Genomic DNA, 23,362 nt, shown 5'->3' on the forward strand with positions numbered 1-23,362 from the left:
TGTTAAGATTCTAGGATATGCCGTTTAGATAAGAAATGTAGTTATCTAGAGAAGGTCAAGAAAATTGTAAAGTACTAGCCTTTCCAATGCAGGAGACCTGGGTTCGATTCCTGGATTAGGAAGATCCCCTGGAGAAGGGAAAGGCAACCCACTCCAGTATTCTGGCCTGGAGAATTCCATGGACTATATAGTCCATGGGGTCGCAAAGAGTCGGACACAACTGAGTGATTTTCACTTTCACTTTCACAGCCTTACCAAATACAAAGAAGAGGAAGAGAGTTACTTTCGGAGAGGACCTAAGTCCTGAAGTGTTTGATGAATCTTTGCCAGCTAACACTCCACTGCGTAAAGGACAAACACCTGTCCGTAAAAAGGATTTAAGTAGCCTCAGTCCCCTGCTACTTGAACAGTCTCCAGTTCCTGAGCGGTTACCTCAACCAAATTTTGATGACAAGGGAGAGAATCTTGTAAGTATGGAAAATGTGAAACAGACTTGTTTATGTTTTCATCACACCTCACCTATTTGCATGAGCAGTAATTGTGCTTTGAAATCACGAAACAAAATGAATGGTGGGGCATGATATAAGTTAATGCATTTTTTAGCTGGATTACTACCAGTTTTCTCCTGTTAAAAACAATAACTTCCATGACTCCTTGAACATAGCGTATTTCCTGGAACCTTACTGATATTGATTGTAAGATGTACCATTCTTTGAGAAAAAATGCTGAAAGTTAAACTGACACACACCATGTGCTCAGATTTCAGAGGTGTTAAGATGTGAAAGATCAATAATCTTAGAATCAATATATTATAAATATAAATTGCTCTTCTAAATTTCTACAGGTAGGATAACTGGATTCAGGGATATGAACAATTTTTGAACTTTTTGATACATAGTGCTAAATTAGCATTCAGAAAGTATGTACTTGTTTGAACTCACAGTACTATAAATAATCCTATTTTATTATATCTCTGTAAACCCTGAGTATTAACTGTACTTTATTTTTTAATAGCTTAATAGGAGAAAAAGATGACTTGAAAATTTTGTTAGTGACATTTGAACATTTTCACATGTTTGTAGGCCATTTGAATTTCTTCTCTTGAGAATTACCTATTAATTTTACTTACCCATTTTACATTAGGACTGTCATTCATTTCCTCTTGCTATTATACCTTGAAATAAGAATATTCTGCTTTGGGCCAAGATGGAATAAGAGGGACCTAATTTATATTCCCGTGAAAAAGAACTCAAAAGCCAGAGAAAAAGATAAGAAACAGTGGTTCACAGACACTGAGTACTGGAAGCACAGACATAATCCCTGGGTAACAACGGAGGTAAACCTCATGAGAGCCCCATCTTGCTGCCTGGGCTGGATTTCCAGGCTGCAGCACAGGGAGGAGTTCCTTTGATGGAGCCTGGAAGTCTCCCTGAGTTGAGAAAATGGAGTTTGGGCCTGGGAAGGTGAAGGAGGCTGGAGTTCGCCAGGTAAAATACCCAAGAAGCGACTTGCACAGAGAGAACTCTGGAGATCTGCTAAGGGTCTCGCTGGAGTCAGTGCTGGTCTACACACCTTTGTAAGTAAACTGCCCCAGGCCAGCGAGGAACCGCTCAAATGGAGCAGAGGGAAATGCCTAGCGCCCACACAGGGCTTCCCAGGTGGTACTTGTGGTAAAGAACGCACCTGCCCATGCAAGAGATGTAAGAGACATGGGTTCAATCCCTTTGTCGGGAAGACCTCCGTGGAGGGAGAGCATGGCAACCCACTCCAGTATTTTTGCCCGGAGAATCCCGTGGACAGAGGAGCCTGGTGGGCTACAGTCCATAGGGTCACAGAGTTGAACACAACTGAAGTGACTTAGCATGTACGCACATAGACCAGGAATTGTGTTCCCACCAACCCTCGTAGCAAAACCTTACAATAAAGAGGGTGTCAGATGCTCAGAGTATTGACTCATTAAATGGAGCAGAATTAAACTAACAGCCAACTTGTATTCATGTAGCTGCATTGCATAATGAACCCCAAAAATATAAGAAGTACTTTCAGCAACTGTGAAGCTGTGGAGATCAGAGCCAGGTTACAGGCATCAGATGTAATTGTCCACCCAGCCCTTCACCCCTCCTCTGAAGGCCCTCAATAAAATGGTTTGATCCTTCCCACCAAAACAAAACTATCCAGCACCAAATAACATTAAATTCAAAATGTCTGGCATTCAAATAAAAATTAATGGTTGTGTAGGGAACAATGCCCATAGTGAGGAGACAAATCAATCAGTAAGAGTAGACCCAGACATGACACCTATGGTAACATTTGTGGAGAGACAATCGAAGGGTTATTTTAACTATATTTCCTGGGTGTGCAAGAATGTGAGAAAAGATTGAGCTTAAGAACACAAAAGATAAAGCAAAGACCCAACTCAAACTCTATACGTTAAAATCTCCAGGAATAAAAAATGTATTGGGTGAGATTAATAGCATATTAGAAACTGCAAGAGAAAAGATTAGTGAATTTGAAGATGTAGCAATAGAAATTATTCTCAGTAACACAGAGAAAAAGACTAAACAAGAATAAGAAGACAATTCATGATCTGGGACAACTTCAGGTGGTATAATATGCTTGTAATTAGGGTTCTCAAAGGCGAGGAGATAGTGAAAGGAACAGAAAAAAACATACTTGAAAAGCAATGGCTGGAAAATGTTCAAATTTTTTAGAATTAGAAGCCCATTGATCCTAAAGTTCATCAAATTCCCAGCACAAGAAACATAACATACACAAAGCTTAAAATTGACAATGAATGGCCTAAAAGGAGCCAGAGAGAAAAAGACACCTGACATAAGACAAAATAGAAGAGAGGCAGCAGCAGATTTCTTGCTGGAACTATGGGAACCAGAAGACAGTATAGCAACGCCTCTTAAAGATGTATTTAAGTACTTAGAGCAAAAAAATAAATACAAAATACCTGTCCAGTGAGAATTCTCTATCCAGTGAGACCATCTTTCAAAACAAAAAGTGAAATAGAGACTTTTTCCGACATAGGAAAGTTGAAATAATTTATTATCATAACAGGTTAGCCTTAGAAGAAGTATTAAAAAGGAAGCCCTTTAATAAAAAGAAAAATAGTTCTGCATGAAAATCTGCCTCTACACAGGAATGAAGAGCACTGAAAATGCTAAATATTTGGGCAGATATAACAGACTCCTTTTTAATTAGTCTGCATAAGGACAATTGTTCAAAGCAAGAGTAAGAACAATTTTTTTTTATATGCAACCAAATTAGCATGGCATCAAGGTAGGGAGAGCTTCTTAGGCTATAAACAAAGTGGAATAAGTTAAAAAATATAAACCACAGTAAAATGACAAAAATATGTGGGATACAACTAAAGCTATGCCTAGGGAAATTTTTAAAAATTAAAGGCTATATTTGAAAATGAGAGGTCTGAAATTAATGATCTCAGGCTCCACTTTAAGAAACTAGAAAAAAAAAAATCAAACTAAGATGAAAGAAAGAAAGTAATAAAAAATAAGTGTAGGGCTTCCCTAGTGGCTCAGTGGTAAAGACTCTATCTGCCAATGCAAGAGACACAGATTCAGGAAAATCCCACATGCTGCAGAGCAGCTGGGCCCATGCGCCACAACTATTGAGCCTGAGCTCCAGAGCCCGGGAGATGCAGCTACTGAGCCCAAGTGCTGCAGTTACTGAGGCCTGAGCTCCCTGGAGCTTGCACGTTGCAACAGGGGAGGCCACTGCAGTGAGAAGCCCATGCACCACAACAAAGAGTGACTCCCGCTCACTGTAACTGGGTGAGCAGCAACAAAGACCCAGCACGGCCAAAAATAAATAAAATTATTTTTTAAAAGTGCAGAAAATCAATGAAATAGAGAACAGAAAAACAATAGAGGAAAAATCATTGAAATCAAAAGATGTCTACAGAAAATAATGGTAAACTTCTAATCTGACTGTTCAGGAAAAAAGGAGAGGATACTCATTACCAATACAAGGAATAAGGGAGGCAACATAACTAATTTCCTAATGATAGATAAATTAAAAGGATAATAAAAGAATATTATGAACAACTTTATGTTATGCCAGTAAATTCAAGAACTTAAGCTACATTCCTTAAAAGACACAAACTGTTAATTTCACTCAAGAAATAAGTGGTGTCATTAGCCCTGTATCAACTAAAGAAATTAAACTGTAGGTAAAACCTTCCCTCAAAGAAAACTGCATGTCCAAATGACTTTCCTAATGAATTCTATCGTTTAAGGAAGGTGCAATACTAATTCTGCCTCAGTCAGTCAGTTCAGTCGCTCAGTCACGTCTGACTCTTTGTGACCCCATGGACTGCAGCACGCCAGGCCTCCCTGTCCTTCACCACCTCCTGGAGCCTGCTCAGACTCGTGTCCATCGAGTCGGTGATGCCATCCAACCATCTCATCCTCTGTCGTCCCCTTCTCCTCCTGCCTTCAATCTTTCCCAGCATCAGGGTCTATTCCAAAGAGTCTGTTCTTCGCATTGGGTGGCTAAAGTTTTGGAGTTTCAGCATCAGTCCTTCCAATGAATATTCAGGACTGATTTCCAACTGAGTTGGGCATGCTTCCCAATTCATCACTGTCAGCTTTAACCTAATACCATAATCAGACATTATAAGAAAAGAAAACTACAGTCCAATATCCTCATAAACATATTAATATGCAAAATGGAATAAATTATGAGTAAGTGAGATTTTTACCCCCAAAAGGCAAAGTTGGTTTAATATTTGAAAAACAGTCTATGGAATTCACCATATTAACAATAAAATAGAAAAATGATATGGGCATCTCAGTAGGTGGAAAAAAAGCATTTGACAAAATCCAGCATTGATTTCTGATAAAAATTCTAAGCACACAGGTGATAAAGGAATTTATTTAACCTGACAGATTTTATCTATGAAAAATTAACAGCTACTATTATACTGGCTGTGTAAAAGAAAAGATTTGACATCTGCATTTATATTTGCCTTGAAGCTTGCCTGAAAAATACTGTAATGTTAGGTCATATTTGTTAATAGATTTTCTTACTTTATCAGGGTTAGGATATGGGACTTAAAATGATTCAAAAAGTAACTTATTGGTGGATCATCAATGCCTACCCTTCACTTAAAGTTTTATTATTATTTTGGTGGATTATAGTTAGTAAATGTGGTTTCCTTTAGGATGATTGTAAATATTATAAAGCAATTTTATTTATATTCAGTATCTTATTTTGCTTTTTTGAAATTTAGTTAATCTGTTACTGATTTCCTGTCTTTATGCTTATTATAATTTGTTCTACAAAGATATATCTTATTTTCTTTAGGGCACATTTTTTATATGTCCACAGAATTTAAAGATATCTAATTTCTACCCTTTTGTTTGTTTAGGAAAACATAGAGCCTCTTCAGGTTTCGTTTGCTGTTTTGAGTTCTTTTAATATGTCTTCAATCGCTGAAACTCTTTCAGGTAGTAACTTTTAAATAATCATAAATATCATTAAATGTACATGTATATGAAGATTGCCTTAGTTTTAAATTTTTATTATGATCATAGTTGATTTTTTAAAAAACCCAAATAGTATAGAAAAGCTTATAAGAAATCTCTTATCCATCTCATTCCATTCTGAGTCCCATACTTAATAATCACCCACATTTAACTTCCTTCAGTGGGTAGCCCCATTTTTTCAAGTCACTGCAAGCAGAGGAGTTGCCCTCTCCACTCTTACGGATTCACAGTGAACTCCTTATCAGGTTGCACAATTGAAAGGATAAAGATTGTAAGCATCATTTGTAAATATACAAAATTGTTCATCAACATGGCATTTTTTGCACACGTATCTTCCAAGGTCTCTGGCTTTTTTTATGATCATGACAAGGCAACAAAGATCTCTCTGTGCTTTTCTGACAACCAGAACTTGGCTGGCAAATATCATGGGCAGAGTAGGTAGGGTGGGAACCATTATTCATGTCTCTCCTCTAGTGGACATCCTTTAATGGATCACCAACGTATCTTGTTGGCTCTCAGACACAAACTGAGCTCATTAGCACAGAATCCAATATGTGGAATGTTCAGTTACTAATAGAACTAAGTTGGAAGCATAGTCTGTCATCTTCCAGAGCTTATGCTCTTTGACATGCTTCACTGCCTTCTCTTTATACCATCAAAAGTGATCACATTTCAATTTTTTGAACTTTGTGAAAGTACTTCAATGTCTTAAAATTTTTTTGCATCTCAAAATTTATTTCTCATGGTAATTAATATTTATGTTCAGGTATGGGCTTCCCCAGTGGTTTAGTGGTAAAGAATCTGCCTGCAATGCAGGAGATGCAGGTTCAATCCCTGGGTTGGGAAGATCTCTAGAGAAGGAAATGGCTACCCACTCCTGCATTCTTGCCTGGGAAAATCCCATGGACAGAGGAGCCTGGTGGGCTACAGTCCATGGGGTCGCATAGAGTCAGATACGACTTAGTGACTATAAGATACTAAAAGCAAAATTAGTAGTCAGGAGTATCCAGTGTTTCCAAAAGACAGTGGATCTAGAAGTTTTTGTGAGCTTCCCTAATTTTGCTGTGTCTTGTTCATCAGGCACTGATACCTCTGCCTCTTCGAGTAACCACGAGAATATAGCCTCCTTCAGAGTCAGTAGAGCAACACGGCGGACCTCTAACAGCAGAAGGGTAAGTGCTTGTGTTTGTTTCGAAGTCTTGCAGTAGCTTTTTTTTTCTGTTTTCATGATCAAATGACTTATTGGTTACATTTTGGTTTAATTGATGTTTTAAGAGCTAATACCTTATCCTAACTACCATGTAACCCAGGGTGATGCTGTTTTCCTGATGTGATCTCAATTCTGTTAGGATTAAAACAAGATGATTTCAGAGTGTGTGTTCATGTGGAAGGTCATCTGTTTAGAAAGTTTCTTTGGGATCTCCATGGTTTTATTATAAATTGCATCAAAGTGCAAAGTGGAGAAGAGTAGCATGTAATTAACAGTCAGAAAAGGGCATAACTTTTCCTAAACTACATTCCACTGTTTTCAATGTGAGCATAACGCCCATTGACTGCAATGTCTTCTGTGATTTTATTAAATTAGTTGAACTTGGATTTTTGTCTACAGCATCATAGTGCATAAACATATAGCATACTGATACTATTTTTTGCTCATATTGTTAGATGATAAATGCAGAAGTCAAACTTAGATAATCTAACAGTTCATGATTTTTCCCCCTCATAACCCATCAGTAGTTAGGTACTAATACTAAATCATAGGTGTTCAGTAGGTGCCTGAGACAATGATTCTTTTTTATTTTTTAAAATTTTATTGAAGTCTAGTTGATTTACCGTGTTGTATTAACTTCTGCATGTTAATACTATTAATATTGCTGTATTAACTTCTGCAGATATGGGATGTAAAATGGTAGAATCCACAGGGGAAGGAAAAGACATGTGAAATGAAAATGTAACTGCCTGTGTTTTACGGTAGCCCTGCTTTCAATTTTCTTTCTAGAAGTTGATCAGTTTTTCAGAAGAGAATGTTTGCAACTTACTCAATGCAGAAGCTCAGCCTTGTAAAGAAAAGAAAACTAGTAGGAGGAAGTCTCAAGAAAGCAAGCGTGCAGACAGAGTCCTTCCTCAGAAGAATCGGGTGAGCGTGTGTTTAAAGATGTAATGAAGAGTAGAGGCAGTACGTTTGCTTGTGGTGTGGTTAGGAAAACACGGAAACAAATTGTTTTCCAGTTTAACGTTGGACCAAGAGTATTAAAAATCAAGTTATCATAGAATAGAAGGGGCCATAAGAGATTTGTGCATTCCCCAAAAGCCATTTTTGCATTATCTTCATTGGGTTGGGTTGTGTACACCCAGTCTTGGGAATCACTAACTCGAATGTGGAATTGATTCTTACCTTTGAATCTGGTCTAGTCTCACTTCACCCTCTTATGGGAATCCTCTGAGGGAATTTCTCAGGGATGAGTGTGTCATCTGTCACTTGTTTGACTTGGCTGCTGCCAAGTGGGTTGATGGATGACCTTCCATATTGAAGAAGAATTCAGAAATTAGCTCTGTCTTCCTCTACTCCTGGAGGCCTGTGCCAGCTCATGACATCACTGTTTCTTTGTGGAAGACAGATCTAGCACTTTAACCCAGGTCCTGGTGCTCCCCACTTCAGTGACTGGACCCTCCCCTGTCACATCCACAGTTTGTTGGTACCCAAGACCTTTGTATGTGCCCCCCTCCACCCCCAGCCTCCTCGCCATCCAGTGTTCTCAAGCCATCTGACTCATACCTCCTGTAGTGTTATGTTTAGTCTTAGGCTTTCAGAAATCCTATGATTTCATTTCCTATGTTTCCTCATTCATCCTAAGCCATGTAAGCTGTTTTCAACACACTTGTCTGTAATCTCAGGTCTTCATCCCTTTCATTCTGCTTCCTTCCTGGGTTAATGCCACCATTGTCCCCTCTCCCATCCGACATTGATGCTGGAGAGCCTTACGGGCTACTGCAGAGTCACTGTGTCAGATGTCATTATGTTAATAATTTTTCCATTATTTTTCCAGTTTTTAGGTTACTAAGTTGTAACCTAGTGACTAAAATCCAGTGCATCTTTTGAGATCTTGTTCCTACTGGCTGTCCCCGCAGCATTTAACACAACTGAGATCTCTCCTGTATGGTCTCTATTAAAGGTTTGTGTCCTTCCACCCATTCCTAAATGTTTATGTTACTCAGAGTTCTATTTTACTCTCTGACCTTTGAAACAGCTTATTTCCTGGATGGTTTCATGTGCAACACAGTTGACAAGCCTCATGTTTCCTGTCTATAAATGTAGGTTCCTACCTACTAGGTAGGTAGATGCTACTTACTAGGCATCTTTCCTTAAACTACTCTGCCAACACTTCAAAAACCAACATTTCCATAACTAAACTCATCCATTTAGACTCTGGAAGTTTAGTTTTTTAATGTTACTGGAGGAGATACTTTAGCAAAATGAGGTAAGCTTGAGAATTCAGGACACAGTGGGTCTAATAATAATGCCAGAGAACAGAAATCTCTGATCACAGCTGTTCAGTCAGCCTGGAAGAGCAACCAACCCAAATTTGAACAAGAAAAGAGTGCTCTGGGGGTGGGGGGAGTGTCTCTGAAGGGAAGAAGAAAAATGCCTGTGATTGAGCAAATGAAAGTTGTGCCATATAAGAAAAAAAGGTCATTCTGTACCATCCCAGAGAAAAGTCTGTGTGTAGGAGTTTTGGAGCAAATAGAAAGCAAACTTTATGGAATTCCCTAGTGGTCCAGTGGCTAAGAATTTGCCTGTCAAGCAAGGGACACAGGTTCCATCCCTGATCCAGGAAGATCCCACATGTCTGGGGGCAACTAAGCCCATGCATCACAACTACTGAAGCTCAAGGACTCAAGACCCATGCTCCATAACAAGAGAAGCCACCACAGTTAGAAGCCCACTTTGCAACCAGAGAGTAGCCTCCTCTCACTGCAACTAGAGAAAGCCCACATCAACAACAAAGACCCACCACAGCCAAAAATAAAATTTTTAAAAACAATAGAAAGGGAACTTTAATAAGTGTGATTTCAACCAACAGTAGGATGTAAGGAAAAGTGTATTTTTTAGCTTCCTGGGTGACTCAGTGGTAAAGAATCCACCTGCCAATGCAGGAGTTACAAGAACCTGGCGGGCTACATTCCATGGGGTCGCGAAGAGTCGGACACAACTTAGTGACTAAACAACAACAAGCCATCCAGTCTGCAGTATTTTGTTATGGCAGCTAATATGGCAAACCAATGTGTTACTTTTTATCTAAGAAAGTAGGGAACATTAAAGAAAAAAAAATGAGTGCATGTATATATGATCAACAACAATAACAAGAAAACATAGACTAGATCAAAAACTAATAAAACCTGGTTACCTGTAGGGAGAAGAGACAGAGGAGGGAACAGAAAGGAAAAGGCTAGATTTCCTTGAATGTGTTTTTTACTTTTGACTTTGAACTGTAAATGTTCTGCATGATTATGAAGCAATTTTAGTTCAATTTTTTAAAGTTGTAAACAAAATGAAACAAATTGATGTAACTGTATATCAAGTCAGTGGCTTAACCTCATAAATTTTTTTCAGGATCAGTAGTGTGAAAAATCCAAATGGGATGTACATTGATGTTGTTGTTCAGTCACCAAGTATGTTCAACTCTTTGTGACCCCATGGACTGCAGCTTGCCAGGCTTCCCCGTTCTTCACTATCTCCCAGAGTTTGTTCACATTCATGTCCATTGAGTGAGGTGATGCTATCTAACCATCTCATCCTCTGCTGCCCCTGGAAAAAGAATAACTGCAGAAAAACTTAAACAGTAACACTCACTGATAGAAGAATTTACAATGAAGCAAATAAGCAGGGATTTGTGTAGGTGTGTCTTTTTTTTTAAACTGATATTAAGAATCCAGAGCAAATAGATAGGGATACACTAGAAATAGTGACAGACTTTATTTTCTTGGGCTCCAAAATCACTGCAGGTGGTTACTGCAGCCATGAAATTAAGATGCTTGCTCCTTGGAAAGAAAGCTATGACAAACCTAGACAGCATATTAAAAAGCAGAGGCATTACTTTGCCAATAAAGGTCTGTCTAGTCAAACCTATGGTTTTTCCAGTAGTCATGTATGGATATGAGAGCTGGACCATAAAGAAGGCTGCTGCTGCTGCTGCGAAGTCACTTCAGTCATGTCCCACTCTGTGCGACCCCATAGATGGCAGCCCACCAGGCACCGGCGTCCCTGGGATTCTCCAGGCAACAACACTGGAGTGGCTTGCCATTTCCTTCTCCAATGCATGAAAGTGAAAAGTGAAAGTGAAGTCGCTCAGTCATGTCCAACTCTTCACAACCCCATGGACTGCAGCCTACCAGGTTCTCTGTCCATGGGATTTTCCAGGCAAGAGTACTGGAGTGGGTTGCCATGAGCGCCGAAGAATTGATGCTTTTGAACTGTGATATTGGAGAAGACTCTTTAGAGTCCCTTGGACTGCAAGGAGATGAAACCAGACAACCTAAAGGAAAGCAGTCCTGAATATTCATTGGAAGGACTGATGCTGAAGCTTCAATACTTTGACCACCTAATGCCAAGAGCTGACTCATTGGAAGAGACCCTGATGCTGGGAAAGATTGAAGGCAGGAGCAGAAGGGGACGACAGAGGATGAGATGATTGGATGGCATCACTGACTCAATGGGCATGAGTCTGAACAGGCTTCAGGAGGTGGTGAAGGACAGGGAGGCCTGGCGTGCTGCAGTTCATGAGGACACAAAGAGTCAGACACAACTGAGTGACTGAACAACAATAGGAATCCAGACTCTTCACTGGAAATAAGATAAACTTTAAAATCAAATTCAAAACCTTGTTAGACTAAATTTGAATTAAAAATATCATAAACACATGCTTTTACCATTTAAAACAATTCTCTAGTTCTTTCTGTTGATAAATTGTAGAAGCACTGAGCCTTCTTTGTACCTAGATTGCCATGTCTACCATCTCAACTGAAAGGAATCAATATTACCTTAGTGAAATGACCACTTTCAGATTTACAGCAGCAAATGCAGAAAATGAGCCCAGGTCTGGAGCAGCGTGCATGTAAGGATGCCTGAGAAACTTCTGGGGCCATGTTAAAGGACACAATCATTTCAAAGGGTCCTCTGTGACCAAAGGTAGGACAGTGTGACCATCAGAGATTTTGATTGCAATGGTTTGAAACAGAAACATCAAATCAGAAAAAGTACTTAATTTCCTTATAATAAAAAACTAACCACAAACTTAAAGGTCACCTTAGACGCTGTCTAGGACATCAATTCTTATTGTCGGGTTTTTTCGTTTTGGAAAGCTAGCAGATAAAATTTGAGCTATGTTTCAGGTAAACAAATATATTATAAGGGAAAGCTCTTTGGGATAGTTGTTACTAATCAAAAAGATCTGTTCATGAAAGCTGTTGAATGTTAGGAAGAAGCTAATGGGGGAGCCGGCGGAGAAGGCAATGGCACCCCACTTCAGTACTCTTGCCTGGAAAATCCCATGGATGGAGGAGCCTGGTAGGCTGCAGTCCATGGGGTCGCTAAGAGTCCGACACGACTGAGCGACTTCACTTTCACTTTTCCCTTTCATGCGCTGGAGAAGGAAATGGCAACCTACTCCAGTGTTCTTGCCTGGAGAATCCCAGGGACGGTGGAGCCTGGTGGGCTGCCGTCTATGGGGTCGCACAGAGTCGGACACGACTGAAGTGACTTAGCAGTAGCAGCAATGGGGGAGCCAAAGGTCATGGGAATCTGAGACCACTGGTCATTTGTAGTGCCACACAGGGAGAGAATGTGGGCCTGCTGGTGCAATGAGGGCATTTACAACCTTCCATGAGATGCTTTTTCCTAAAAAGATCAAAGCTGTATCTAATTAAGCCTGGATCTAATATCTAGTTGATAGGAAGTGTCAGGAGATAGACGACTATAAAGACATACTTGATTACAGTCACCCAAATCCAGACTTGGTGACCACTACAGGATAATATACCTCAAGGACATTCACCACATAAATGGCAGGGGTATAAGCCATAGAGCAAAGGAAATCTCAACCAAATGGCACGTGTGGAGACCTTGTTCAATCCTGATTTGAACAGTTGTAAAAAGACAATTAAGGACCACTTGAAGAAAGTGGAATTCGGAGGAAATATTAGGGAAAACTGCTATCTCTGGGGTTTTTTGCACCTAAGTTTTTATTTTGAGATCATTTTCAAGATGCATGCTGCTGTCAGAAAAACTAGAAAGATCCCAGCTCCCTCCATGGTGACATTTTGCAAAACAGTTGTACAGTATCACAGTAGTAAGATAACAAAATAGTCAAGATGCAGGATATTTCCATTGCTGCAGAGATCTCTTCTGGCTTGTAGCTCTATCCTCTTCCCACTGCCTCCCCCACCTTAACCCCCCAGCAGCCAGTCCTGGGGGGGTTAAGGACCAGTCTGTCCTCCATTCCTTTCATTTTGTCATTATGTTCATGGAATCACACTTTTTGGGACTAGCTTTTTCACTCAAAATCATTCTCTGGAGATTTATCCAGATCTGTATGTATCAATAGTTCCATTTATTGCTGACTAGTATTTGTCATTTTAGAAAAAGGTAATCATTTCACAATATATATACTTATGTGTATGCCTTAAACCTACACAATGTTATATGTCTATTACATCTCAAAGCTGGGAAAAATAAAAGTTCATTGTACAAGAGGAAAAAAATGAGCAATAAAATACAATGCCAGGTAATAGAATGATTCTTTTTTTTGTTTGTGTGTGGGGGGAAAAAAAGAAGCCCTTATCTCTTAGAGATATTGTAGGATTTTCAGATGAGATGATGTCATGTCTGGGATTTGCTTTAAAATAATCTGAGCAAAGGGGGTTATAAATGAATCATGATTTCTGTGTTAGTAATTAGAGGAGTTAGTTGTTGGGAACATGGGATTCAAGGTCTTATTCTCTCTTCTTTTTGAGTGTTTGAAACTTACGTTATTAAATGTTAAAAATACAGCAATCTTAGCCCATTATTTAGAGAGATGGAGCCAGCTATAGGAACTAAAATGAGCCAATAAATAAGTAAATGGCAGGGACAGAAAAATGTTTGCTTTTCACCGGAAGCTTTCCTGTTCAGTTTGATACGTTGCTATGTACCTGAATTATTTTTAAATAATTTTAAATCTACTCTAAAAATAATTTAATTTAATTGTGCAAATAATACGAGAAGTAAGCATTTACTTCTGTTGCATGACCGTGTTCCCTATGTGAGAAGAAATAACGGTGATTAGGGAGTAAATAGAATCCTATTAAGCATAATATCTTCAGTTGTCCTTTGTCTCCAACTCCTAAACCAGTCTCATCATTTCTAGATCACATGGCTTCCTAAGGATTCCAATTGCTTAGCTTCCCAGGTGGCTCAGTGGTTAATAATTGGCTTGCCACTGCAAGACATATAGGAGATGTGGGTTTGATCCCTGGGCTGGGAAGATCCTCTGGAGTAGGAAATGGCAACCCACTCCAGTATTATTGCCTGGAAAATCCCATAGACAGAGGAGCCTGGCAGGCTACAGTCCATAGGGTCGCAAAGAGTTGGCCACGACTGAGTACGCATGCACTCACATCCCTTATTTATTACAGTCTAAGGAATGCTTTTTTTATTGGAGTAAATTCAGGTATTGATAAAATTCTAACCTGTGTAGACGAAACCTTCTTGTGGATAAGATAAGCATTGCTAGATATGTTTTCATGACACACCACAGGCTTTCTTTTATTTTTTTAATTAATTTTTATTGGAGTATAGTAGTTTTACAATGTTGTGTTAGTTCATCTTTACTTTTTTCTTTTTGGGTGGTGTCCTTCTCTTGGTCCACGACCGTGAAAAAACAATACTAGTCTTTCGTCATGTTTAGCAAATTTTATGTTTAACTGTACATTTTCTTTCTCATTAATTCATTAGTTCATTTATGTTTCTTGAGAAGCCACTAAGTTCCAGGCACTGTTGCAGATGCTAGAGACAGTTTATATAAACAAAGATTTCCAGAATCCTGTTAAAAGGGGATTTACTTGAGCCATGAATCAAAAACTGTCCTGATGACATTGATCATAGTATACTAACCAACATAGTAGGGCCTAGGTCACACAGCAACACTAGGAGCGTAATTTAATGTTAAAAATACTTCCTCCCCTATTAGTATTCAAAGTAGTAAGAAGAAAAAGAATAACTAACACATAGCCTTTCCTATAAGTCAAGCCATACTTTAACCATTTCACATATATTGATATAATGTTCACCACAGCTTTCTATGGTGTATGCCTTTGTGGTTCCCATTTTGCAGGTGAGAAGACTAAGGTACAGAGAGGTGAGGTAACTTGCCTAAGATTACAAAGGAGTAAGTGAAGTGTCAGAGTCAGGATTTGAACTGAAGGCAACTGGCACAAAGCCAAATATTTCTCTCTTGCAACTTAACTATGGAGCCCAAGTAAAGACTTTTCTCTTGGTTTCCATTTCCATGGACCAAACTATTATTTTCCCAACTGTTCCTTGGAAATCAACAGATGTTCCCTGAAGAAAAAAAAATGTTTCGTGGAAAAATATTTAACCTAGCATTTTTCTAATGTATATAGAGGTTATTTATACTGAGTACTTCTCAGAGAATTTAGTGTTCAGTGTATGCTATAAATTACCAAGAGGACCATTTATCTTTTACAGTTCTAAAATTATTTTTTCATGGAATGTTTTTTTCTTGTTCTGTTTTTACAGGATATCTATAGAAATCTCAAGGAACTTGAGTTCTGTGCCATTTCTGTACTCTTAAATGTCTTCCACTCTTCCACACCATTCGTTTCTGTGCTGTCACCCAAATACTCTCTCTTAAATGCAGACTTAGATGTTTCCACTCTTTAAATCACCGTGTGGTGAGCCCTCATTGCTTTGGGGGTATATTCATTGCATCGAAGGACCTTGCTGGCTTTGCTGGCCTCTTCTGCCACTTCTTTGTGGGTCAGTGGACCATGAACAGCTCCTCCTCTGCTCTGTGCCGCCTTGCTTAGATCTGTTCCCTCTGCATTCGCTAGAAAAGTCCTTCTTTGCACTCCCATCATCATCCGAAACAATTCTCACTTGTTTAAGATTTGGCTTAGACATTCCATTTCCTGTGGACCCTGTCTTGAAAACCTCCTGTAGGCCAGGTCTCCGTCTTCTCAATCTATGTAGAGTCTTTCCTGGTCTGTATGTATTACAGTTACTTGCCATTAAACCAAGAGTTCCCTAAAGACTTGTTTTTATATCTCATACCTAGCAAATTATTACCTGCACAAAGCAGTTTCTCCATAAATATTTGAATGGATGCCATTTTCCAGAAGCTCCAACTGTTAACAATGTGTTCCTTATGTTGACCTAAAATCTGGTTCTTTCCGTATTATCACATTGAATATATTTCATTCTTTTTACTCATAACAAACTATCTGATAATACTGTATTATTTCAATACAGTATTTGAGTTCCCCCCAAGTCTTCTCCATGCGAAACTTATTTATTTATTGTTTTTATATTTTTATGAGCTATATGCCTAGAAGTGGCATTGCTGGAACATCCATATGAAACTTTTTTAAACAATAGAGCATTAGTGCTCAGTTACTGATAGGCAGTCAGAATTGAACACTGCATTCCAGATAGTATTAAAGCAGTTTTAATTTTTATAGAAATCCACATGTTTTCCATCAGTTATTACCAAACCTTTGTCCCTCATCTTCTGCTTATTGCTTATGGAATTCCATCTTATTTTGACCTAGTCATTTTAATCCTGATTAGATCATCTCTTGTTGGAAGCAGCTTTGCATTACCTTCAAATTTTATGTACACACCTGCTGTTTCTTCACCCACATCTCGGAACAGAAAACAGTTTCCCATAGTTTCCAACAGAGAACTCATTCTAGGTTAATCCTGAGTCATCCTAACTGCATCCTAGTTACAATTCCTCGTCTTCAGTCTGTCCAGTTCTACAGCACCTCACCTGTTTTTCACTTATCCAGAACTTATTTCAGCACATGCTTTGTGGAAATACAGACCGTGACTCTACAATTCATCAATTGACTTCAGCTTTTCATTTTAGTTGACACCTGTAAACTACCTAGCCCTTTCACCCTGACTCAAGTTTCTCAAGTTTTAAATGGAATAACTAGTCTTACGTTTTTCTATAGAAATTTAGTTTGAGGGTCAGAATGGTACATGGCACTCCATCGTTCTCAGTGATGGTGTTCTAATACATTTTCTCAGGTTTTAAAAAGTTGCAGAAAGAAGAAAGGAAAAGGAAAGAGAAAAGGTTTCCAGAAGTCTTTATATGGGGAAAGAGACATCGCCTCTAAGAAGCCGCTCCTGAGCCCTATCCCTGAGTTGCCGGAGGTCTCTGAGACGCCATTGGTTGGGAGCCAGGTTCGGAGGATGTGCCCAGGTAGCGTGTTCTTTGTCACCATTGTATCTCTTCTCCCTCTTTGTTGCCATTTCACTCTCTTTTTTTCCCCTTTTCTCTTCATTGTGTCAAGAATACATAAATTTAAAATAGCAACTTTCCTCCTATTCCCACAAGAATTTTAAGAAGCCACGGGCAACTTCCCTGGCAGTTCAGTGGCTAAAACTCTGAGCTTCCAATGCAGGGAGCATGAGTTTGATCCCTGGTCGGGGAACTAAGATCCCACATGCTACAAAGTGTGGCCAAAAAAGCGTGTTTTTGTTGTGTTTTTTTTTTTTTAAAAAAGCAGTAGTTCTTTAACTTTCAGATCACCTAGACCCTTTTCAGAATCTGCTGGACATCCCTGAATCCTCTCCCCAGAGAAACTCAGACACAGTATATTGCATGTAATTTTAGGGGAAAGAATTTCCTTTTACCCTGTCTTTGCTTTTTAAAGCGTTTTGGTAAAGCAAAATGAATTCTGTTTGGTGGTGTATTCCATTGCTGAAAGTCAACAAGGTGATGGCTCAGTAATAGGTGTATCTTCTATGAATTAAAAATAAAAATTAAAACCAAAAAAAAAAAAGTGCCCTGAAAAAACGTCAGTAGAGTTGGCACTGCTAAACATCTTCAGGAAATAGCATTTATAAATCGAACTGATTACTTGGAAAATTTTGTTGAAAAGAAAGATTAAGTCTGTTGATACCCTGATTAGATAAAAATTGGATTGGAGTTATATCTGGTTGGTTAATGCTTGAGTTTAAATCGACTAAATCATCCTGAAAATTGAAAATGAGTGCATTTGGTGCATGAATTTTGTTTGGAACCAGTTTTAAAACAGCTTCCTTTGTCAATCATCAAATATTTATAGCCTACGTTCCATTTGCAACATACTATATAAAGGATCTACCATAGATTCAGGGGTGAATATGGTACATGTCATTATGGACTCTTGGTGTCTGCTTCCCAGGTAGCACTAGGGGTAAAGAATCTACCTCCTAATGCAGGGGACATGGAATGGAGACACAGGAGATACGGGTTCAATCCCTGGGTTGGGAAGATCCCCTGAAGGAGGAAATGGCAACCCACTCCAGCATTCTTGCCTGGATAATTCCACGGATAGATGAGCCTGGCAGGTTACAGTCCACAGGGCCACAAAGAGTCGGACACAACTTAGCAACTGAGCACAGTGGTGCTTAGCCTTTAGGACTTAGCCAGGCTGGCTGCGTTCCCTTTGTTCACATTATACCTTTACCACCTGGTTTATAATGATCTGTCCACCATCTTCCCCTGCAAGTTTTCATTCCCATGAGACTGGAAACTAAGACCTATTTTCATTATATCCCCAGTTCCTCGTAAGGGTTTTTCTAAAGGCATTTGAACAGTGACGGTTAGTGCATATCTTCCATCATGCATCCTATTAAAGAATTTCTTTGCAAAAATACCTGAAGCGTTTTTTTTAATCTGTCGGTTTCACCTGCTCTGAGGGTCTAGAGCCATCTCTCCATCCCTTTGTCTCTCTCCTTCCCTCCATCCCTCTCCCCTGCCTTCCTCTTCTAGTATGTTAATCTTACGAAAAATACAGAAGTATCAATGTTTTAAAGTTGTTTAAAGAGCCCAATTGACATATGGGTTGGTTGGCACCAAGGGGCTTCTGTCCTATGTTATCTCTAGCTTTCTGTGACATGATTGTAAGTACCCAAATCAGGGATGTATAAATACCTTTTCAAACTGACAGGTTGTTTTGTAGGTTTTGGGCTCAGCTTATGTTTTTATCTTCAGTTTCAATTTTGTTTGAAACATTTTTTATACACATTTGACCAACCAATTAAAAACTTTATTATCTGCAATAACCAGAGAGATGACTTCTTATGGTACTGAGATTGAGAGTTCACAAAGCCTGGATTCACTTAGGCTGTATTATGCGACCTAAAAACCTTGATGATGTGTTTTTCACCTGTGATGTAATACCAGGTGCCAGAAACACACGGCAGGCTCCAGATGACATGTCTTCTTGGAGGGTGAATTATAGTCAAAGATGGACATGGAACGGGGGAGATTTCTAGAGAATGGAAACAAACAGGGCTGTATCTGAGAGTATAGTACAGTTGATGTTAATTTTTTAATACAGGGCATAAGACCTGAGTGTCTTCAGAAGTACCCTTTTAACAAAGTCCTCAAATGCCCCCAGAATTCCAGATTTTCTCTCTTCTATTTCAAGGGGGAACACAGATAGAAAAGTTTCCAAAGCACAATGTTGCCCATTTTCAGTAATTCATTTTTCGGGAAATGGAAAATGTGTCTGCCTCACGCTAACTGACCTTGTAGTATGGGAAGCACATTAGAATAGAGGAAGCCATTTGAGATACGGTTCTCATTTCCCTGGTCTTGGGTTGTGTGCTTTATTAATTCATGCATTAAGTACATATTTTCTTAACCTGTAGGTTGAGGAAGAACTGAGCGAGACAGACTGCTGACAGATGGGGGGGCGCGGGGGGGCAAGCACAGGGTAGTATTTGTAGGTCTTGTGACTTTTTGAAAGCTTGAAACTCAAACTGATACAGTTTGGCACCTGTTTTGATTTGTGAAAGTTTATCTCCATTGTTGCTTTTTAATTCAATTTAACCTTATTTACATGCCCTTAGATGATTTCAACTCAAATGGTAAATTTGAAGAAGTGATGCTCCTGAAGAGAGAAAATCTTTTGTCTCAGGACCCAGAAGATTGGCAGGTGATTCAAGGCTTTAATAAAGACGATGCATCTGAATCCTGCAGCTCTGACATGGAAAGTTCCTCATCTTTTAGTAATGCTACTTTTGAGCAAGATGCAAATATAAATTCTATAGAAATGGATGAAAATGAAAATATTCCAAAAGCAATTACGTTGGAAAGTGAAAACGAACTAAAAACCGGGACTGAGTGTGAAAACAGCCGTATTTCTTGTACTTTGGTGACTGTAACACCGATTGTATTGGATAATCCAAAACCCGATTTTCCCCTGCAGTCCCAAGAACTTTCTGCTGCTGGTCAAAATGTGGAAAACCTCTTTCAAATCTTTAAAATCTCAGAAGATATGAGCATCAAATGTGAAAAACAGAGTGGCTTCTCAGTCGTTCCAGAAGACAAACTACAGACTGAGTATCTCATACCTGATTCACAAAAAGAATGTGATTGTTCAGAAGATGTCTTAACTGACCAGAGAAAAGTAAGTAAAAGTCAAGTTGAGGATTTGGGACGAAACTCCACAGCAAGTTGCAGTGGTGTGAGTGACAGAGAAAGAAAATACAGAGGACACTTCATGGGTGATTCTGATGGGCTGGGTTTACATTTGGAAAAAACCAACAACCTCCAACCTTCCTACAGCATGAACAGCTCAGTAGAAATTAGTTTAGAAAATTCCCAACTGTGTGAAGATTTATCTGTTTCCATCGAGCAAAGCCTTCAGAGGACAAAGAGTGAAACCAAAGTAAGACGCAGCTTGAGGCTGCAGAAAAGTTTGGAAAGCGAAGGAGGGCTCGTGTGGGTTTCACTTCCGCTGCCTCCCGCCTCCTGTGCTTCACAGAGAACCAAGAGGAGAACAATAGGTACTCTTGACAGCAGAGGCTTCGAGCCTGTGTCCTCCAGGCAGAATCCTTGCACGCTGTCTTCCACATCAAGTGAGGAAAATGGCGAGGGCTTTACCACTGCTCCTGCTGCCAGTTTACCTGGGAAGAGGAGGAGGAGAAGCTTCTGTACCTCTACACCTGTCAATCCTAAAAGTACCACCCAGTCAAGAGGCTACGAAAGAAGATCCATTCACAGCCAGAAAGGAGAGAACAGGCTCCAAGGGACTTTGAGAGAATCGGACCTAGCAGAGAACTAAAGCAGTCACTGACGCTGCCAGCAGAACAGTTTGGCACGAGTGAAGGTAACCCAGCATTCATGCCTGAAAGATTGTTTCATCCAGTTCCCATCTTTGTTCAACCTCAATGTTTCAAAAGTTTCAAATAAAGTCATTTGAGTTGAACCTGCATTTAAGGAGAAATAAGTGAATTTCTTCATCCTTCAAACCTAAAGCATTGTATTAAATATGTCCTCCCCTCAAAGGAGAAATGCTTTGTTGGTATTCTGTTAAAAAGGATTGGTTTCAGACCTAACAGCTTATCTCTTGAGTTTTATTTATTTCATGTTGGCACATATTTACCACTGAAGCTTTAGAGTTTCTGTTGTGAAAAAGCATCTTTTAGAACTGACTTGTTTTATCTGGATGAGAAGAGTAGTTTTGTTTTGGTTTGATTTTTTTTCTTTAACAAATTAATGCAATGACTGTAACTTTCTGAAAGGTGAAGGTTATATAAGATTGAAAACTTAAAGCGGCCTGAGGTGGGGTATATTTTGTCTTGAAATATTGCCCCCAAAAACAACTAGGAAAGACGGAAATGATAAAACTTGTTTTGGGTTAAAGTTAAGAGAAGCTTTAATCATTTACTTCATCTCAAATGGAACTTTTAGCAGTTAGGTTAAAAGCAAATCTTAAACATGGGATTTTGAAAAACTCTTTCAATAAGCAGAATATTGCAAATCTATCACTATGAAATGAATCTATAATTTAGAAATAACTAATGTGAAAGCATTTTAACCTTCAAACAAGACTTGTACTCTTTGTCAGGTAGGAAGTGGGAGATTGGTTTTTGGTGAAAATATAAGCAGTCTAGTGGAGGACTCATCTCCCATGTTATTTAAATTAGTCACAGGTAATTTGGGATTTAATTTATGGTTCTCCGTTTAAAAAAAAACAAAACAATCCAGAAAGAAACTCACTTGAAGGCCCTTAGAAAATTGGTTTACTAGAAGCCTAGTGGTAGGCTGCTGATTTCTTTCTTAACGCAGCATTTTCGAGCCTTGCTAACTTTTTCTTTCACGATACCAAGTACTAGCACTTGTTTTTTCCAGCTAACCTTCAGCGATGCATCCTGTCACTTGGCGTCAGCAGTTTGAAAATCTAAATTGCTATATATCTGGAATTTGTGAATGTGCATAAATCATTGTATCATTAAACAATTGTTTCTGAAATCCTTTAAATCATTAAGCTCTCCCTCTCCCAGTGATCACAGAAACATGTTAACAAATAGGGCTCTCTATAAATAACACAACAGGGAAGAAAGCTCCTGCTGGGCGCCCATTTCCCCCTCCTCAGATAGAGACTATTTGTTACCTCCTTGGCACCAATAGGTCTGGGACTCCTGCTGCTAAAGACTAATGTATTTTACATTAACACTCAAAGTGATCCCCAATTTCTCCTGCTAAAGGGTGGATTGTTTCAGAAATTCTTTTATCTTTACAGGTAAATTATTTATGGACTTCTTTTCCCCACCCCCCACCCCATCGGTTTGGTTGACAAATCTCTACCACTGGAAAAAACCAAAAGAAAAAAAAGAATGAAACTTTTTGGTTTGGGTCATTTAAAAAGAAAAGGGGGAAAAAAAAACTTTCAGAAACATACAATGTTAGAGAGTTTTAAAAAATGTTTTGTTGTTTATTCAACATGGAAGCTAAAATTACTGACCTTTTTTACTTTATATGATCTCAATTGTACTTGAAGTTTTAGAATTTGGCATGCTTTATTTCCAAAAAAGTGCTAATGAGGATTAAGGACATATTTTGGTCTGTGGGGTTTTTTTCCATTGTGAATTTTTTTGGGGCTTGGTTTTTCAAATATATAATTGTTCTCTTTTTCTAGCATCTGCAGTTAAACAGATTAACACTTTACAAGTTTAAAATCTTTCACTCTAAATTTTTTGTTGCTATCTGTAAAATAACAAATAGACTGTTTTCCTAAAAAAAAAAAAAGTCTTGAGAAAGCATAATGACTTGGAGATAATTTTATCCACTGTCTCATTTAGATCATAAATTTGTGAAAAGTTAATGATTTCTGTATTTTCTCATGCTTGCTTCTTTTTAACTGTTTCTTTTCATTAATGGTTAAATCAAGAACTGGCCTGATCTTTTTTGCCTTAGAAAAGTTTCCACCGTATCTGCTCCCATTGATTCTCACTTGTTCCAGAAGATGGCAGCATGACATCTGAAGTTCTCATCCTGTGTGCACTGCCTTAAACCAGGGCAGTGCTCTACAGTTGCTATGGGTGCTTCCCCTTAACGTTTATTTTCACTCCTTTTTATCACAAAGGTCGTATGTGTCTATTGAAAAAAGAGAACTGTGCAAAATGAAAAACTTTCTTCTACCCACTTGATGCAGGCATGCCTACAGCCACAGCTTTTTTACTCACCTTTCTAGGTGTCAACACCATTAACAGCACGCAAACCTCTTCCAGACCCTTTGCCTGTGTAAACATAGGTTTTGTTGTTTTGCTTTGTTTTGTTTTTTTA

At 38.8% G+C, this 23,362-nt stretch overlaps 1 protein-coding gene across 26 annotated transcripts in view; it reads left to right on the top strand.

The window, feature by feature from the left end:
* CDCA2 (cell division cycle associated 2) overlaps positions 1 to 23,362 on the top strand; it is a 218,849-nt gene that overhangs the window by 20,166 nt on the left and 175,321 nt on the right. For 17 of the 26 annotated variants that reach the window (XM_081516391.1, XM_081516399.1, XM_081516307.1 and 14 more), the window contains 6 exons: positions 250 to 467; positions 5,399 to 5,477; positions 6,597 to 6,688; positions 7,516 to 7,653; positions 16,825 to 16,999; positions 19,642 to 21,008. In XM_081516391.1, the coding sequence (XP_081372517.1) occupies positions 250 to 467; positions 5,399 to 5,477; positions 6,597 to 6,688; positions 7,516 to 7,653; positions 16,825 to 16,999; positions 19,642 to 20,858 (1,919 nt within the window). In that variant the 3' untranslated portion in view covers positions 20,859 to 21,008. Of the gene's footprint in view, positions 1 to 225; positions 468 to 5,398; positions 5,478 to 6,596; positions 6,689 to 7,515; positions 7,674 to 8,563; positions 8,690 to 16,797; positions 17,023 to 19,641; positions 21,009 to 23,362 lie in introns of those variants that run through there. The other 9 variants (XR_014060940.1, XR_014060946.1, XR_014060939.1 and 6 more) reach the window with 4 other exon arrangements.

Source organism: Giraffa tippelskirchi, chromosome 1 (assembly GCF_054371585.1).
Source record: "Giraffa tippelskirchi isolate mGirTip1 chromosome 1, T2T-mGirTip1v1.2.pri, whole genome shotgun sequence".
NCBI classification, from domain to species: Eukaryota; Metazoa; Chordata; class Mammalia; order Artiodactyla; family Giraffidae; genus Giraffa; species Giraffa tippelskirchi.